Raw genomic sequence first — 19,510 nt, 5'->3', positions numbered from 1 at the left:
TCAGAGGACGACAAAAGCATTTGCACTGTATTCATAAACCAAATCCAGAAAAAAATGAAATGTTCCACAACATCACTAGGGCACAGATCTGTTTTTATAAAAACTCCAGTTTAATCTCATGGCTGAGACCTGGCAAAACATCTTTCTTTTGTGGCTGTTGTTTTCTTTCCTTTTTTTTTTAAACAATCACGCACAGAGGCAGGCAAGTCCACACAGAGGAAAAAAAGCTTAACAAAACTGCAATTCATCAGAGCTAGCAGGAAAAATAATCACAAAACCAGGGCCAGTGGGATGGAGACAGTCCTCTTCATAGTGTCCAGCTTCCAGCCCTTCTCTTGACCTGGCAGCAAATAACATTCAAAGGGGACTAGTGCCTGCAAGCACAAGATCCAAGGTCTGGACTGCTGTATGGAGCCCTCAGAAAGTTCCTGCCTTCTGCCATCCTTCCTTTCCAGGGGCTGTTAAAGTCCTACTCCATCTCCAGTCAAACTCAGTGGGAAGTTTTCCATTCCTTGCTTGGAGCAGAATTAGTAAGCCTTTACATCAGTTAGGAGCAAGCAAAGGTTAAACAAAATAGGGATCATCCCTAGAGACTTTTATTCTTTTTTTTCCAGAGATGGAGAGAAGCAAAAAGGACAACTGCAAAACCTGGGCATGCCTGAAAGGTTGTATGTGCTTCAGTAGATTGTCTGCATTTTCAAGGCCTGGGGAGAAGCTTGTGGTGGAAAGCTAAATCAGCCCTTGAACTCTGGTCTCCCCTGGTCTTGTCCCTCCTTTCCCAGGACAAGATCCTTCTCAGGAAGGCACATTCAGGCCTTCTGCCCACCACAGATTAACCAGAACTAATTAGCTACTCTGTGGGCAAAAAGCCAACTTGATCTCACACTCTCAGTGCTGCAAATGTAGCAGCAGAAAGCAGTTCCACACATCAGCCCAGGTTTCACAGATGTGTAAAATACTATTTAGGCAATTCCTTCATGTTAATTACATTTTCTTTTTTTAATACATTTACATAGAATGATCTTTTATATATATATATATAAGTAGATATATATATATATATAAATTTAAAATATTCACCATTACAGGTGTTTCAGATTCCATAAAGAAAGAAAAAAAAAATTTTGATTGCACCATTTCGACACTGGATGAGGGAAAATGTTGAAGACTTCACAGATGCTCCCTAATACAGACTTAAGTTCCTCTGAAGCTCTAAAGGTGAAACAATAAGTTTTTCAGTCTTTCTACAGTGATAGCATGAGATGGACAGCCCAGAGGACTGGGGTTTATAAGGTAAAATATAACCTTCATTTCTGTTTACTCTCCTGCCAGTGAGGCAGCTCTCACACAAGCTAACATTATCCATGTCCCTCCTTTCCATCATTCATCTCACCTTTGCCAGCTCAGCCATTTCACTCTGAGCTAGTTTAAGGGAAGCTGCACCAACCCTCTGACTACATGGGAAGAGTAAGTGAAATTTACTCACTCTTCTTCCACTTGTAAAAGCCCACAAGCAACACATGCTGCTGATATTTTGTCATGTCTGCTACTGGGGCCATCTGCAAACTGGGCAACAGCCTTTACTTTTCACAGTCTCAGGAGAATTGAAATGTACTGCAGGGTCTCTGAAGTGATCCTTGTGCAGCTGCAGATGATGAGCCAGTCTTTTTAGGAAGGTCCTTTCAATAATACCAAGAAAAAAACAGCTTTGCTCACCTGGGCCAGACTCATCTCCCATAAATCCAATCTATCCTTCATCATAATGCTTCGCAAATAAACAAAGGATAAACAGAAGCAAAGCCCCCAAACAAACAAACAAACAAACAAACAAATAAAAACAATAAAAAACAAACCCAAAACCAAGGAGAAAAAACACAAGAAAGAAGAAAATCCTTTCTTAAAGAGATCAGGTCTGAGCCTGAAACTGACATTGGGGATATCTTGGTAAAGCTGGATCTCAGGAAGCTCCTGCCACCCAGCCAGCACCATTCAGTGGGAGGTGGCATCTGTCTTCTGGCCCTGTCCAACTCCCAGGCTCTGGTCCTTCAAGCTGACTGCAGGTATCAGTATCAGCATGGATCCATCATCAAAATTTACAGACTCTGCAAAGGCTGAATCTGGAGCTGAGATAACAGGGCACCTGGCAACTAAGAACATGCTTTCATCTCTGCAGGACCTGGGACTTTATTTTAAGTGCTGTGGATACATCAGCTGAAGGCTGGAGATGAAAGCATAGATAAGCAATGGGATCAAGCTACAAAATTGAGATATCATTGCAGCATCTCTGCTTAATTAAAACCCAGGACCCAGATCTGAGTTCAAATTCTGAAATACCCTTAAAAGGTATAGTCTGGATACAGATCTTACTTGAGGCTGATCTTTAATATCAAGTAAAGATTTCTAATAATTTTCTCTTGCAGGAGCTTCACCACTTATGCCAAAAGCAGTATTACTTACTGGAATGCTGTTAAGAGTTGAGACAGTGTATTATACACAAATTGCCAGACCTCATTTCTTGTTCATAGATCAGCTTATATGAGAATAAGAAGGTGAAAAAAATGGTTGTAACATGCCAAGGTTTCATCACATTTTCTTTTCCTTCTGATGCACTACTTTGTGAGCTTCTCCCATCTCCCTTCCAGCTGCCTTGGAAGCCAAAACTTCTAGGACCTGAGAGACTATAAGTCCTTGTCCAAAGCAAACTCTTTTGTTGATGCCAAAAAACTGGGCATCATTTCCACAACTTTTGCTTCCTCTAAAGCCTTACCACAATACCTCGTATCACACCTTCCCTTGGTCATTAACCTAGCCATGGTGATTAAAAGCTTTCTCATGAGGCAGTGCCATGTATATGCAGTGTGGAGCTGTGCTAACTATGAGGAGCATGAAGGACTGGAAATTCCCTACTTTTAATAAGAGGCTGCACAGGCATATTATGGTCTGGGAGTAGAATAATACAATTCTCATGAAGCCGCATATTCTGGGCCTGCTGTCCACAGCTTGCCCGGGTAAAGCATAGGCTGCTGCCTGTGAAAGAACATGGACCCAAACAAGAACTCCAGGCTCTCATCTGGTTTAATAATTTCCCTCAACAAAACTGACAGCACAGACTTAGTTCTCTGCTCTGTTCCCATGTGGTACTGTACACAAATAAAGAGTGCAGTGGGGAGGATCAAAGACTGCAGCTCGTGACGAGGAAAAGCCCTCTTGTTTTTCACATTCCCTTTGGAAATAGAAGGAGAAAATTCTGCTTAAGATGTATTGCTTGCATTTGTGGGCCTATAACTTCTCAAAAATACTCTGGCATATCTCTCCTTTTGCAATCAAAGAGTTCAGAGAAAGTACTGCATGGGGGGGCTCAGGGCCCTCCAGGCACAATGGCACTAATGAAGTGACACAGTCTGTACAGACCAGGAGCTCATGGGGTGAGTTTACTAACCACTAGAAATTGCCAGTACTTCACAAAACAAAGCCCTAAACACACGTCTTTTGGGAAATTCTGGCTGACACTCATTGTGGTGGCTATAGCACTTCCTAAGAGTTTACTGCTTAAACTATAGCCCATCACAGCCACCTGAGGGCCTGCAGACAGACATCTCCAGGAATGATGGCTGCTGCAAGCACATTACAGGGACAATCTCAGTGCTGGCAGCAACATCTGTGTTCCCATCTCTTCTCTAGTCACCAGTGACACGTAAATTGCAGAGACAGCACAGGCTGTACCTGACTTTGCCATCACCCACAGTCATAGATCAGGCAATAGATGAGCCTGTGGTGAATGCAGAGTTAGAGGCTTTATAAAGGAAGCTTTAATTCTATTCCCATGGCAGCTGTTGCATATCTGAACACATATTTGCCTGTAACATTAATGTTTCCTTCAGGAGAGAGTTTAATTCACTTCAAATCTCCCTCTCAGGACTTGTTCATGATCTGTTCTGCAGTCCCACAAATCATCCTCTTTACCATACTCTTAATCAATCTGAAAGCACTGAGGTCCAGGGAGGTGGCAACGAGCCACACTCTCAAAGAAACAGTGTAAAATCATAGGAGAGGAAATTTAAATGGAGAGGAAGCACCTGGGGACATGCCACACAACGGCAAGGAAAGACCAAGGGTCAAAGATATGTCAGTCAGGGTGCCAGAGGGCAATAGCCCAAGGATGTGGAGATAAGGAGATCCTCTTGCTTTTGTCTGCCATTGGCAGTGTGGAGTTCAGCTAGAGACAGCTGCAGAGGTGTCATCTGGCTTTAAGCAATGATGAAAACAGTTGATACTGGCCTTCAGGGTGACCTTGCCTTGGCTTTCAGTGCTTTCAGCCTGAGGGGTCTCCACTGCTGGGCAGCCAGCTGCACACTCATTCCTCACCACACTCATCCTGTGTGCCCAGGGAAGGAGAGACTGAGCACTCAAATTCCTGAGCAAGACCTGGAAGACTGAAAGAACAACTAGGTCTTTCCTGTCCAGCTGCTTTCATTCCAGCCCTTGCATAGGCTGGAAAGAGCACATCTCTGATGCAAGGAGAGAGCTGGAGGCAGCGTCTTCAGGTTGTGTGTGTGTTTATCACTGGAACACCCTTGGGTGCCTCATGCTCTGTGTGATTTGCTCATGCCAGCTTCACCTTCCTCTTCAGCTATCCCCAGCCTCCTGTACTGTGTATTTACACTGTGTAAATCAGAAAGTCCTTCATTGGAGTCTGGGAAACAATGGTAGGAGTTCCCAAACATCTGGACTTACCTCCTCAGGAGATGTTGTGCCCCTGCACCCTGAGCTGTAGTGTTTTGTAACCATGTTTCCTCTCAGCCCTATATCAAAATTATAGAGAGATTTACCTTTCCTTTTTTCCATAGGGAGGATGAGACTTTCACAGAGCTTGTTAGAGAACAGGTGTGAGAAATGCAAGTTCCCTGGGACTGGCTTACCATTAAAAAAAAACAGACAGTGAGGGACTAGGCAGGAGCAACAAGGGGAATGAAAAGCAAGACAAAGATACCATGACCTTCCATAGCAAAAGCCTTGCAGGAAACCATAAAAGATTCAGGTCCATCTTGCACAGAATAGTTTTAACAACAGCAAAATGGTAACAGAGTTGGTCTTGGACACTCCCATTCCAGCCATCACAGAAAAGGAATAGGAGGAGCAGCTGCTACTCAATCTGCCTCCCACTTCGTCCATCCAGGATCACAGAGCGCCTCTGGGGCTGGTAGAAGCAGCTGGTGGAGGTCTCCAGTCTCTGGCCATTCTTGGGGATGGTCATTTTGTTCCGCAGCGTCACCCCCGCGGGGTCGGACAGATCGCCACAAATGGGGCTCAGGGAGGTGCTCTGAGTGGGGCTCCTGATGGGCGACAACAACACCCTGGAGTCTGCTGAGGACGTGGGGTGGTCCATGATGGGGAAAGGGGGACTGAAGAGAATCAGACTCTGGGGCCTCCCGGGCCTAGATCTGTAGGAGGGTTTGGAGAACCCGGATGGCCTCTCTATCTTTGAAGACTGTGGGTTATCTCCAGCTGCCTCCCCGCCAGAGGTGCGCTTTCGGCGCAGAACAGGGGCATCCAGAGCAGGGTGGTGACTGGACTGAGATGGCTCCAGTGGAGAGCCCAGGCTGCCATGCCAAGGGCAGGCTGAGTCCTTTTGAGCTGGGTCACTGTTTTCTTTCTCTGCTTTGGCTTTCTTCTCTGTCAGCGGGCTCTTGGGGGCCTCCAGGTGGCTCCATGCCACCCGTGGAGCTGGCCTGATGGCCTGCTTGGCATCTGATTCCTTCTTCTCAGCAGCTGGAGCAGCATTCTGAGCCTGCAGGGGCTGGGGGATCTGGGTGTACTGAATCTTGGGTGGTATCACAGGCACTGCTCTAGCCTGGCACATCTTAATCATGAAGGAGGTCCTGACTGCTGACACGCTGACGGGGGCAGAGTTACGACGGCCGGTGGTGGCGTGGGCCACTGCCAGGTAGTCCAAGTCTAGATCCATGGGGGCATTGAAACGGGACCCCCAGGGAGCACCCCTAGTGGCAGCAGGGCAGTGTGTTGGCAGGGATGGGACAGAATCGCTGCTCTTTACTTCCTTCTGCCCATACAGGAGGTTCCCAGGGGCAGATGGCATGGACAGGCTCTCAAATGTGAAGAAATCTGGGGCTGGGAGGAGTGAATCCAAGTTGAGGGATGAGGGCCTGGTCTTTATTTTGCAAGGTGTTTCTTCACCTTTATTACTCAGCTGTGACTCAGCAGCAGAACACAATGCTTTGGTGACAGTCTCTCCTCCCAGGGCAGTGTCCTGAGAGATGGAGAACTCCTCCTTTGTGTTCTTAGTCTGTGAAGAACTGCCTGGGCTATTTTGGTATGGCAAAGACAACTCAAGCTTTGGGCTCCAAGGGTTTTCTTTGCTCACATGCACTTTCTTTCCCTCTGTCTCCGAAAGAGGGACTCTGGAGGGTCCTGCTTTCTCACCTGGTGCTTTCTCCCTGATAAGGGGATACTCAGCTTTTGAAGGCTCTTCTGAAGGACTTGGGCTGTTCTCATCTTGCATCGCTTTGCCCAAAGCAGAGGGGGACATGGGTTGTGTTTTGGACAGCTCACAAGTCACTGAATGCAGGATGTCACCACAGGGCTGCTGCTGGTCAGGGGCATCTATGAAAGAGAACGGGGTGGCCCACAGACTCAGCACCGTGTCTTTGCTGTCCAGGGAGAGGCTGCGACTGAAGCGCGGCCTCAGAGAAAGGCTTGTCTCCGCCCTCTGCCTCTGTGGGTGAAACTCCTGGGTCATCTTCTCCTGAATGTCCTTAAAGGTGGGGGAATGGAGAGGGCTTGTAACCCACTGGTGATCCTCCCAAGGCTCCACAAGTTCTAAGCTCTGCACATTATCTGTCCAGGCATCCTCATCATCCTGGTCAGCAGCATCCTGGGTTCTGCTAACAGCATTGACTTCCTTCCCCTCCTGGATTCCAGCTCCACTCAGTGCCTTGGAGGAGAATGTGTCCCTTCCGTCAGTAGTCATTATCTCATGTTTCTCCCTCTCAGTCTGGACTCTGGTAAGACCATCCTTTTCCCTCTGGAGCTGGTAAGTGCCATCTTTTTCTTTCCCTGATTCTGGACATGCTCCTTTGGAACAAGATAATCCATCACTAGTGGCAATCTCACTAAATTCTGATTGACCATGAAGTGTCCAGTCCGGGGTAGGAGTGAGACATTCACTCCTGCTCTCCCCCATTGACTGGTGGTTCTTTGGAGTGGCTGAGCCTGTTGGAAGAGTGCCCAGCTTGGGTAGGGCTGAAGCAGCACCCTGCTGTGCAACCGCATCAGACTGGCAGCTGGGGAGGCTGTCTTGTTGCTCCATGCCACTGGCACCAAATAAAGGCACCTGAGTTATCTGTGGTGCTCTGCTTTCAGATTTCTGCTCAGCAGGTGTTGGACTCTGCCCTGGGCCAGAGCAAAGACTATCTGTTTGTTCTGAAGAGGAGGATTCGGAAATTGGGCTTGTCTTGGGAACAGCTGCTGGCAAGAGCAAGAGCTCCTCTTCAGGTTCAATGATTTTCAGTTCCTGCTGTATCTCTGGCCACAGCGGTTCTAGAAGGGCATTCGATGGGTCCTCCTCAGTCTGAAAAACAGAGGAAATGCCATCACCTGGGAACTCACAACTTCCTAGTAAATACCCCTCCATTTTCCCCAAAGAGCCCTCCTAGAATAGCCAGGCTCCTGGATGAGCACGCTCATGGGTACAGAAACACAGACACACAGACTGCTACCAGTTCAAGGAAGAAAATGCATCTATAAACAAGTGGGTTTATGGAGGAGAAGGTCTGAGGTGCAGCCAAAAGGAGGCCTGGACAGACGTACTGAAATATGTGAGCTGAATGAGTAGCTGAAATGTTCCAGCCCATTTCTCAGCAATTCCCATTCAGGCTCGCTTGGCCTTGCCAGAGAAAATGCATTCCCAAACTGCACACAAACTCGAATGAATAATCTATTCAAGGAGATACGCCAACAGATCTTTAAATAGCTGTCCAGAGATGAGTATCGCTGCAAGGAACTTGGTGAAAAGGCTTTGCTAGAGATACAGAGGAGGCAAAAAATAGTAAGAATTAAAAAAAAATAAAATTGTGTGTAGAGAATAGGAGTAAAAAGGACTGTTCAGGCTGTCCAGGACAAATGGGACAGCAAAAATAGAAGGGGAATTCAGAGACCATGGGTCAAAATGTTCAGACATCCGGACAATCTCACATCTGGAGAGTCTCAGAGCAGACAGATGGTACAGACTGAAATTCTACAGTTACAGGAAAAGATGACCAAAAGGGGACAGCAGGTAGTTACATAAAGGTAAATCACCACATGGTGATTTCACAGAAGTGAAATAAATCAGTTCATGGCCAATTATTGGTGCTGCTTGGCCTAAGTTACAGACTGAGTTTTCACAACTACAGACACACAATGAAACTTTAAACAACCTCCCAGTCACCACCATGACATGGTCCCCCACTTTTCTCATGCCTTCTTCCTTACCACATCTCTTAGGCATGATCCTTCTTCTGTCTTAGCCATCTCAACCTCCTGTTGGTCACAGCTGCCTCCTGAGGAGACATCCTTCATCTTGAGCTGTCCGTGCTCTGCTTTGTCTGCTGGGAGAGGTCCCTTATGGAACTCTGAAGCTGGTGTTTGTTCCAAGGTGGGACTCTGCTCTGAGGACTGCTGGGGGCCGCTGGTGCTGCTTGTGCAGCTGCCTTGCCCACATGTCTCCTGATTTTCTGCTGCTGGCTGTGGCGTTTCCAGAGACTCAGGTTTCCCACCTGCCACCAGCTCCTCAGGATGAGAGCCTGGATCAGAAACACAAACAAATGTAACTACTTGAGAGTGAAACTTGTGCCCTGGGACAAAGCAGTGCTGCCAAGAGCCAACACCAACTAACAAAGCTAGGGAGCTCCCTCCAGGCACAACCAGATGTTTCTGGGAGGTCACCCACCTCCCCAGGCTCCTTACTGCAGTAAGCACCACCCTGACCTGCTATCAAGCCAACACCCACCCTGCTATGGGTTAGTTTCTTTCCTGCCACAAGCTCAAACTGGAGAAACCTCCACACCACCAAGCTGCAGGGCACTTCCAGCAGCCCAGCTGAGGATCCATACCCCCCTCCTTAACACAACTTACCTCTGGGTGCTGCCAATGGCAGAGCTGGCCCCGGCTGTTTCTCCTTGTGCTCTGCTGCCTGCTCTGTCCTTGTGTGGGTCCCTGGCTCCAGAGCAGAGGGGCTTGTGCTCTCCACCAGAGAAGACAGCTCCTCTAGACTGGAAAGAGAATGCTTCTCCTTGGTGGGCAGGCGGCAGGGTGTGCTGTTGGTGCTGATGACTGCCGATACCCTCAGCGGGACAGAGACAGCAAATGGCTCCGAGATGTTCAGGGCTTTCCTCTGGTGATGAGGAGAGGCCTCCAAGGGAAAGAGGCTGCTTGGGAAGCCTGACTTGGTGGCTGTTTCAGAGGTGTAGAACATGAGCACTCCTTTGGCTGAAGTCTGCTCATTTTCAGCATCCTCTGCTACCCGGAAAACCTTCAGCTGCTCCGGGGGTGACTTCACCTGCGGCGTCCGGGGAAGACCTCTCTCCCCACCCAGCTCTGAACTTCCTTTGGCCCCCATGGCAGATCCTTCCCGCTCCCACTCATTCTGCTTGCTGAGGTCATATGAGCTGCCTGTGCCTCCTGTCCGTATCTTGGTGGGAACAAAGAATCCTCCAGTAGTCACTGACCGTTTGAACCTGCTTTTGTCATCCTCCCCTAGAAACAGGAACAGAGGAGCAAGTCAGTGGGAAGCAAAGAACTAGCAAACAAACTTCCTCTGTGAGGAGCCCTCCTCAATCCCTCCAGGGATGAGTCCTGCCCTGCTGAACACTCACATTTATCCAGATAGATGAAGCCAAGTGGCACTGAAGGCTTTCTATGCTCTAGCCTAGGGCTTCCTTCAAAACAGGCAGGCAGCACAGGACTGAATGCTCTCCAGTGGAAGTCAGCTCAGACTTTTATTACACACCCTTCTCCATCCAATGCAGCCAAATCTAGGGCTATCACATAGTGCCCACAATGCACACACCAGCCCTTGTCACCTTTTTGTAAGCCTTTTTCACCTACAAATGGGATTTTTGTGCCCAGAATAACCAAGAAAGAAATCAAAGCAGTCCAACTGCCAAGAAAGGTGCAGCTAAACACAGAGGTAACTCTCAGGTGGATGCACTGAGATAAACAACACAGGAAAGAATAAAAAATGCACGCACACAGAGGTGGGGACACACGTCAGCAGCCATGGCATAAGTACAGGAAGATACACAACCTGATGAGATAGACACAGACTGCTCATCCATTGAGGGTGGTGAGACTCTGGAACAGGCTGTCCACAGCAGCTGTGGATACCCCATCCCTGGAACTGTTCAAGGCTTGCTCAAGTGTTGGTACCACCTGGTGCAGTGGAAGGTGTCCCTGCCTGTGGCAGGGGTTTTGGAACTAGGAGATTTCTAAAGTCCCTTTCAACCCAAACTATTCTGTGATTCTGTGATCCATGCTGCTGAAAATGTAGAGCTGCAATCCTTCCCCCTTATAGTACAGGCAGGCTAGGGATGTCTCACCTTCCACTGGCAGGGAGCACAACGAGTCCATGCTCTTTGCAGGCCGGATAGTTGCTTTTTCTGTAGAAAAAAGTTTTAGAAGCAGGTATCAGATCCTGTGGCTTTGCAGGCTTCAGCCCATAAAGATCAAAGGCTGCATACATATAGACAGGCATGCCAGGCAGACATTTTCCATTTCCAAGCATTCCCCCATGTATCTACACCACATGGCTTATTACCCACAACACTTGTCCACACAGCTGGGGATCTGCTAGTGCTGACAACAGCTTTGCACCTGCTGGACATGTGGAGAGCTATACTTAACCCAGCCAGACAACACCACCTCCACTCTGCTGCAGTTAAGCATCCCCAAAGCTGCCATGTGCCACTCCCCTCCCCAACTTAGTCAGGCTATTGGTTGTGGGGGACTTTTTAACTAAACAGACATAAATGCCTTATCACTTCTCATTCCTGATAGCAAATGTTGGGTTATTTTTACGTTGCACTCCCAGCTCTTTTGCTGATGTGAACATACCCTGCCTCCAGCAAGAACTCTGGGAAATTTCTGAGGGCAGTGAGAGACCTATTTTGCTGGCCATGCTCACTGGACTTGCTTGTCCAGAAACAAGCTGTCATTTGTTACTATACACTCTACAGGTCTGTTCCTGAGAGGGTTTGGAAGCTTGTAGCTGTTACTGCTGTGAAAAAGGAAGGGAGGTGGAGAAATGTAGCTGGCAAGGAAGACAAGTTACTCTCTGGCAGCCCAGAAAGGGTCCATGGAGATCTGGAAAATGTCTGGAAGTAAAGTTTGCTGTTTACAGAGTTGCACAAAGTAGGTAAAGCAGAAAGTCAGCAGGCTTGTTGGACTTCATTTGTTTATATAATTGAGGCTTCTGGCTCTGACTCTCACAAGAGCATAGGAGAAACTCCAGCTACTTTTTACATTTATATGGCATCCTGGCTTTTTACTTTCATAGGACGTGATGTCTTGAGCACTGTTTCCGCTTTCCAGGAGGAACAGAATTCAAGCTGGGGAGCTGTGTAAGTCACATTTTATGTGACTTACAGATTTGTGTGCACAGACTCAAGCTATGCTAAAGCATGTGATGAGTTTCAGCAGCAACTTTGTCTGCTCCCTCACATGAGGCCGTAAGCAGAGAGCACTGAAAAATGTAACACAGCAGCACAGAAAGGCACTGCTTCAGTGCTGAAAACTCTGCACAAGGCTGTGCATCTGTGTGTCCTCCTGGTGAAAATGTCCACCCTCCGTCACTCAGCTCTGTCCTTGGAACAAGGCTCAGCCTCCACGATCACTGGGGCTGCCATCATTCCTGGGCCTCCTTGGGTTAGTGCTATTTTGGGACAGAGTATTCCTTATCAAAGTGAGAAGGTGATCCCGTGATCAATATAGGATAGAGAGCTATTTTGAAGTCTGTCACGGCCACACTGTGTGAGGCCATCTGTACATTCAAAATATGGGGAAGGCAGGGGTCCAAAAAGAGCTGGATCCAGCATTTGGCTTCACACTCATTTCTGATCCAGCTACAGCCTCTCCTATATGTGGTGGTAGCAAATGATGCCAATATTAAATGTTTTATTTGAAGTCCTACAATGTTAGGCAGTGGTCCTCCAAACACCAGCTCCTGAAGTCATGAGGTTATATAAAGAAAAAATCCACTTTCATCTCCCTATAGAAAACAATTCCTTGACTTGGAGATACCAAAAAAAATCTGGAACATATAAACCCAAAACATTTCTTTATAAATTCAAAATAAAAGGGCATGCTTTCTTTTTAAGAATGTGATTACTTTTGAGTCAAGTTCATGATTTTTAGAGCTTGAGTCATCATTTCTTAACACTGGGAACTGGCACTGCCATGTGATTTTCTAGGAAGCAGAGTGTTTAAGAGATTGCAGCCCAGGAGAGTTTAGAACTTGGGATTACAGCCAGAAGAAAACACAACTTCTCTCTTGTAAATTCTGCAAAAGCAATGGCTTCCCTCAAAGTGCTGAGAGACAGAGCTGAAGGCACTCCTGGTGCCTCATTTTTCACAAAGACACTGAATGCAGTGGTTCTTTAAAGTCCTTTAGTGGAAGGACAGCCTGGAAGGACAGCCTAGAAAGATGGCCATTCACCCAGTGCCACATAATGAGCCTCAGGAGACAGAGACTGGCTGGGCTGGAACAGTTTTGGACTAATCCAAACCTACACATTTCCTAGTCCCCAGACTTGACAGCTGGACAACAGGAGCCTGTTTATCAGATACCAAAATGCAATATTTACTGTAGCTATCTGTCCAATCCTCCTGGAAGGGTGTTTCTTGCCATCACAGGAAAATGAGATGGGCATGAAACCAGGCAACAAGGAGGACCCCATTAGACTATCTCAAGCCTGTGGCATTAGTGGCAAGTGGATACAGGCTGTCCCATGCTACCAACAACACAGGAGAAAGCCTCAGAGAGAAATATTCAGCTGTAAAGTGTGTTCTTACCAGAGAGCTTCTGTGCCCTTACAAAGACACTCCCATTTCGACTCAGTTTAGACTTTGATTCTGAGCCAGAACGGCCCAAATTAAATATTGACTTCCATTTCTTGGACTTGGTGGATAATTTCCTCCTGTAAGAAAAAAAGGCTCAGATGGTCACCAAACCTTAGAGACTTTTGCCTTTTTAATGCCCTCCAAAGGCCTCTGAGCTGTCTCCCCTCAACACTTTCTATTTCTTTCTTCTCACACCTCTTTTAACTCTAAAGCATGCAAAGCATAGCCATACAACCAACCCTTGTTGGCTGCATAGGTAGCAATCACGCTGTAAATGATTTATCTGTACTGCTGATTTAACTATTTCATGGATGGAAAGACACCTAAGCCTTCAGATAGTTAGTTCTGGCATCAGGCTACAGCAACAGTGATTGAGCAATCAACCATGCTTGTCTCCAGAAAAGAGTGGTTTTCAAAGCTCAGACTATCCTGAAATAAAGCAAAAGAAATTGCTTTTTTTAACAGGCTTTAATGACACAATGTATGATAAATTCCAGGGAACTGATGTAACTGGTACCATTTCTCAGTGCACAAAGTTATGCTTTAAAGACCATGTCTTATGACAAAAATAAAGGGATTCCTTAACGAGAACTAGCTATTAATGCTTCTCAGGCCAACCTTAATTTAATCACAGGTGTTATATATTCATGTGCAAGTATAATGTACTAACCAAACAGGAGGAGGTTTAAGGGAATTAAATCAATTTCTCATAACCCTCAGAGGAAGTGGGACACCAGTTCCCTGAGTCTCTTTGGAAATCCCAGCTTTTGCAGAAAGAAGCTTCTTGTCCTAATGCAATTTTTCCTTGTATACATATTTCTTTGTGAAGATCTGTTTCACTTCATTCTCATTCTGACTCCTCCTTCAACCTCCCCATCTTTCAGAGCAAGAATTCTCTTAGCTCCCTGTTCTGCTCTCCACATTGGACTTTCTAACCCTATATTTCTGCTTTTCTTTCTGATCAATACATAGAGAAGTACAAATCAGTCCTTCAAAGGGGATTAATATTTGGGGATAGGACTTCTCAAATGAGAAAGGAGAAGACACTCTAGAGGGACAAACATATTTTTGTCTTAAGCTGGTTATCCTCTTGCCAGTGTTCTCTTAGATGACTACTTTATGCTTCAATATATCAAGTGCCAATAAATATCTTTGTTCTGGTGCTTTCTGGGTCAGTAGATTAATGAGCCTCCTGCTGTAGAGGCTATAATCTATCTGAACCAGGCAGTAGAGTGGCCATATATTAACAGTTAGATAGACCAATAGATAAATACTTATTCTGGGCAGCTGTGCCAACAACTGCAGCAACCTCAGCTGCAATCAGACTCTTCTCCTGGCACAGACGTAGCTGGCATAGGTGCCACTATGTAAATGTCTCTCCATGCTGGGAGTGAAAATGAACCTTCCTGCTTGGCTGCAATTGCAGAGGAACCAGGAGAATGAAGAATCTGGAGCAGGTCAGTGGCACCAGGCATGCCCTGGACCAGCCACCAGCAGGTGGAACTCGTAGATGAGCTGTGCCCCAACGTGCTCCATGCTCATCCCGTGTTTAGCCAACTTCTGAGCTGGCACAAGGATGTAGACAACTCATTCCTCCTGCAGGAGGTCTGTGAGGTTCTGCCCTGATGGAGAGAGAGCTAGTGAAGCTATGAACCCAGCGCCTGAAATACTTCTCAGGAGTAGCTCTGCCTCTTTTGAGGACACTGAATTTTCTTTGTGTAGTGGCAGTAGATTCAGATGAGTGCAGGTGTGGGGGTATCACATTAACAAAAGGATCATGCCCAATCACACTGGGGAACCTGCACTTTTCTGTTTGTGCTTTACACTCCTCTTGTCACTTACTTGCTGTCAGGAAGGTCAACAACTGTGTGGAAGAGGGACCCAATTACAGGCACAATTTCAGGCAAGCTGTTCTCTCTCCTCTCCTTCCGAGCAGGATGGGATGCAGACAGACTCCGTGCCTGGGCTTCTTCCAGGCTCACCAGTTTCATTGGCAGGGAGGCCGAGGGGAGGGTCAAACTTTTCACAACTGATGCGCTCTCTGAAAAACAAGAAAATACATTCCAGCCTGGGGTGAGGAGAAATGAGAGCAAGAGCTTCATGACTTTATTTAACTGGAACATCTCCTGTGGAGGGGGGAAAGAAGTGGCACGTGCAGGGAGAAAGGCTTTTTGTCAGATAAGCCTTTCAGCTCCCCAGCAACCTTATCCATCTGAGAACATTCCCAGCAGGGGCTATGCTTGCCAGCCAAAGGCTGTGTTGTGTGGATTTGCTTCCTCTGCTGCAGACACTTCTGTGTGAAGGAGGTGTCTCTGAAAACAACCAGGATTCACATATTCCCTTTACTCCTCCCTCACTCCCTTCCTCCATCTCACCCCCACCCTCCCCCAGTTTTGGAGCAGTTCACTCCCTGATCTCAATTTGGTTCTTTCTCTCACTTCCACATCTTTCTCCTTGTCTTGTTGCAGGATGAGGGATTGTTCTAAAAACCAGCAATACTTTAACTTTTTAATCCATTTCAGGGACACAGAAAGCAGTCTCACTAATAGCCCAAAGTGTCTGTTTGTGGGGGCAGGGGCAAAGCCATGTTAAGGTAAAGATGGGCAGAATGAACTGACACAGGGCTGCAGAGCAGAAAGGTGGATATTGCCTGAGTACTGAAGGTATCAGAAGTCTTTCGAGTGTGTAAAATGGGAAGGTGCATATTTCTGCAATTATGTGAGGTCACTGTGGATCCATGCTTTCTCACTTCCCAGTCTTTGCCAACAAAACCATCACTAAACAGCAAAATCAGCATCTCTGGAAACTATTGATGTCCCAGCAAAAAATACATCTCTTTTATAAAATGTCCACAGAAACAAGATAAAAGTTTTTGGAGCACAAGATTAATTTTTTTTTCCAGGAGTGCCTGGGAGTGTGACCTCTGACTTGGGTGGAAATAGTGGCTGCAGGGCAGGTATTGTTGGTATGAGGAATTGTAACTGGGGGAATCTGACAGAAGAGCTGAGACTGTGGCTGATGGACTTATAGAGAAAGTTTAGACCAATATTGAGAATCAATCAGGTGGTTCTTCCTTTTGGAGAAAGGGTTAAGCCACAGGCAATCATGCAAAGGATGAGACATAAGGCAACCTGAGAAAACACTAAAGGACGCCAGTATTGAGAAAGAAAATGTTGAAGATAGGGATGAAGAAGACAAGAGTAACGCAATATTAGGCTCAAGGTGTCTTTGGGGAAGTCTATGCTGATAGCAAGTGACACGGGAAGTGGCTCAGGGAGGTTGCTACCAATGTTCTCTGCAGAGCTGGCTTTTCTGTTGTTGTTGAAGATCTGATCCACGTGGTTCAGGATGAACTCGATCACCAACTGCTGCACTCGCACCTCCAGGAAAGCTGCATCCCCATTGCAGCCAACTGCCTCAATCTCCTTTGACCTGCATGAGCAAAGAGGGGTACCAGTAGTGAGCATTGCCACACACAGCCCCTGGCAAGGACAGACCAGATTTCTTCCTGCAAGCAAGGCAACTGGGATGATTTCCCCACTCTTGCTGTACCTCTTCCTCTCCTTCCCTCACAGGCCCTCATCTCCTCTTTGTCTTTTTACTCTTTTAAAAATTATTTTCTTTGATTTCTTTGCCATCTCTGCTACTTCCTTTCCTGAATGTGTTATTTTCCCTACATGGCTTTTACATTTTCAGCAGATAAAACTGTGACTCTCAAGTTCCATTCTTCTCTCATTTTCCTATTTTAGCTATGTCAAAGCTGGGCCTGAAAGACAACACAGGAGCCTTCAAAAGCTGCTTCTACTTAGTGCTTCAATGACCTCTCAGTGAAATCCCTTAGACCCTGCTCAGGTCTTCCCCATGCCAATTTCTTCAATACTTCACCAGGTGCCCGAATAGTCTCTTTTCTGCGCCTCCTGTGCTCCCACATTCTCAATCTTGCTCTCAGCAAAGGAATATTCCTTATCTTGACATGCCTAAGTGTTGCTGTGCTGAATTATCTTTGGGCAATGGATCCTTTGTAAAGTTAATGACTGGTGCGTTAGATAACAGCTTGGGGCATTGCCAAGAGGATAACCCTGTCAGGAGACTGCAGTTGCATTGCTTGCTCCTTTCTTTTCCTCCCTGGGACTTGTACTTATTAAAGATTGCAAAGGAAAAACAGACTTCATTTTTTTTTTTTTTTTGACAAGGACAGATGTTAGAATGAAAATGTCTCAGTAGTAAAGTCCCAATTTATGATATTCAATAGAGTCAACATTTGATTCATTTTCAGAACCTGCTCTGGCATTTTTGGGATTCAGAAGGGTGAGATAACTCTTTAGAGCATGCTTTTCAGGCCTGTATCTCTCTAGCCAACGTTCTCTGCCAGCCCAGGGCTACCCTGATGGCTCTGCCATCACCCCTCTCCTGCCCAGCTGCAGTCCTGCACTCTCCTTGCATAGTTCATTCCTCTAAATACAGGGGTATTGGATGGATGGAAAGGGAATTTTGACAAGATACAAAATATTTAATTTTTTTTCCATATGCTATTTTTCCTTGTTCTGCTTAGCTCTACAACATAGCAGCCAAACCCCTGCCTGCATCTAATCCAGGCTTCTTCACAGCAGAGTGCCAGGCATAACAAACATGAAAAACTAGCTGGTGGTCTTGAGATCTGACACTGGCTGCCATTTCAAGCCCAGCAAGCTCATCTCAATTTTGCACAAGCAGATCTGGGAACAGGTCTCTAGTATTATTGCCCTGTTTTTCTCCCTTCTGATCCTTGCTGTCTCTCACTGCCCTGCTGCAGAAGCACTGGCACCATCAAAAATGTCATTAACATTCCCAAGTGATGAGTTAAGTCCCCATTTCTAAATCTATGCTCAACTTGCAAATAACAACTTTTTTTTAATAAGAAACACACAAACCCACAAGCTTCCTTGGACATTGACAGTAAAACCTTAGATTATTCAACCTGGAAGAAAAGCTGTTTGCTCTGCTATGCTCTTCCCTTTAGCTGCTCAGCTTTTCCCCCTCTTTGCATTTCCCTCAGGTCATTAAGCTCAGATGCTGCCACTCCCCTTGGAACTCAGCATGGTGCTCTGGATTAGAGGAACCTCTACCGTACCTGAGGAGATTTGGAGCCCACACCAAGGCCAGGTTTCTGGTGTGCATGTTGGTCATGTTGCTGAAGGAGGCCAGGTGAGTCAGGTGCTTGATCAGGTATTCCAACGTCCTGCAGTGGTTTCACACAAAGAAAGAAAAATGTGTCACGTTACCAGGGCCTGCCTGCTGGGAGAGCGAGGCTCAGAGCCAGCCCTGTCCCCTCCCCAGGTGTCTGCAATGGCACCACAGAGCCCGTGGGGCAGAGGAGACACAGCACCAGCATCTGCACGGGATGGCAGTCAATACCTGAACAGCTGAGCTCCAGCTGGGGTGGCCAAGGGTGGGGCATGAACCAAACTATCCTTAGCATGATGGGAGCAAAGAACACGGGAGGTGGGTGGAAGAGGGAATGGCATGATGCAAAGGCTGGGCTCAAGCACCTCCAGCAGATCATCTTCTCCTTACAACACCCAGGACACTGCCCAAGGGTGCCACAGTGCTCATACTTGGAGAAGGAGGATGGTAAGACTGCAGCAGGGACACCTTGTTCTGTCTCTAACAAAGGTTTGTTCAATGATATTTAAATGCCCAGATAAATTGTTGCCAGATTTGGAAATAGTGAGTCAGCTTTTGGAAATTGATTTCTGGAAATGAATCCTAGAGCTATTTCAGGCACTATTCCCTGATGAGGGTGAGGTCACCAAGCTGATCCTCAGCACCTCTGTGGACACAATCTTACCTGTAATGTGATGGTGGGAGCTCCTGGATGACATTTTGAATTCGTGCCAGCTGCTCGTCCTCGGGGAAGCGCGACACTGCTTCCTGCAGGGACACAAGGAAACAGTACACCCTGGCAATGGACTCAGGGGAAAAGGAAGAGGGATAAGAAGGGTCACACGAGACACCCTGTCTCAGAGGGAATGCTCTCTTGTTACCCTGCAGAGCTATTGGAAGAAGAAGTTTCTTTGTGTCCCCAGCACAGCAGAGATTTCCTGCACTGTTATTCCATGTCTCAGCACACCATGCCCAGACATTCAGATATGGTGGTCAGTATTTATGGGAGAGGGGCAATCAAGGACTTAGACCTTCAATTACAAATTACAGGGAGTTTTTTGGTTTGTGTTGGTTTGTTTTGCTTTGCTTTTCATGGGGTATTTTTTTGATTCTTTTCACTTTTTTTAAATTGTGTAATGATGGATGAAATAAAAAGAGAGGAGAAAGAGAGAAGTGAAAATAATGGAAAAAGCAAAAAGCAATGACACCCCCAAAAATAACCTCTTAAAACATGTTTTTCAAGCTGTGTTATGAG

General features: G+C 46.6%; 1 protein-coding gene across 1 annotated transcript in view; it reads right to left on the bottom strand.

Moving 5' to 3' along the window:
* The window catches only part of ARHGAP31 (Rho GTPase activating protein 31), a 59,924-nt gene continuing 40,414 nt past the window's right edge, over nucleotides 1–19,510 (bottom strand). The window contains exons 4-12 of the mRNA XM_036389312.1: nucleotides 18,941–19,023; nucleotides 18,224–18,331; nucleotides 16,400–16,545; nucleotides 14,956–15,154; nucleotides 13,066–13,190; nucleotides 10,596–10,655; nucleotides 9,133–9,753; nucleotides 8,491–8,801; nucleotides 1–7,588 (exon numbers count right to left, since the gene is read on the bottom strand). Of these exons, the coding sequence (XP_036245205.1) occupies nucleotides 5,144–7,588; nucleotides 8,491–8,801; nucleotides 9,133–9,753; nucleotides 10,596–10,655; nucleotides 13,066–13,190; nucleotides 14,956–15,154; nucleotides 16,400–16,545; nucleotides 18,224–18,331; nucleotides 18,941–19,023 (4,098 nt within the window). The 3' untranslated portion in view covers nucleotides 1–5,143. The remainder of the gene's footprint in view (nucleotides 7,589–8,490; nucleotides 8,802–9,132; nucleotides 9,754–10,595; nucleotides 10,656–13,065; nucleotides 13,191–14,955; nucleotides 15,155–16,399; nucleotides 16,546–18,223; nucleotides 18,332–18,940; nucleotides 19,024–19,510) is intronic.

Source organism: Molothrus ater, chromosome 2 (assembly GCF_012460135.2).
Source record: "Molothrus ater isolate BHLD 08-10-18 breed brown headed cowbird chromosome 2, BPBGC_Mater_1.1, whole genome shotgun sequence".
Taxonomy (NCBI): Eukaryota; Metazoa; Chordata; class Aves; order Passeriformes; family Icteridae; genus Molothrus; species Molothrus ater.
Note: the sequence above shows the minus strand (reverse complement) of the source record. Positions and strands in the feature narration are given on the sequence as shown.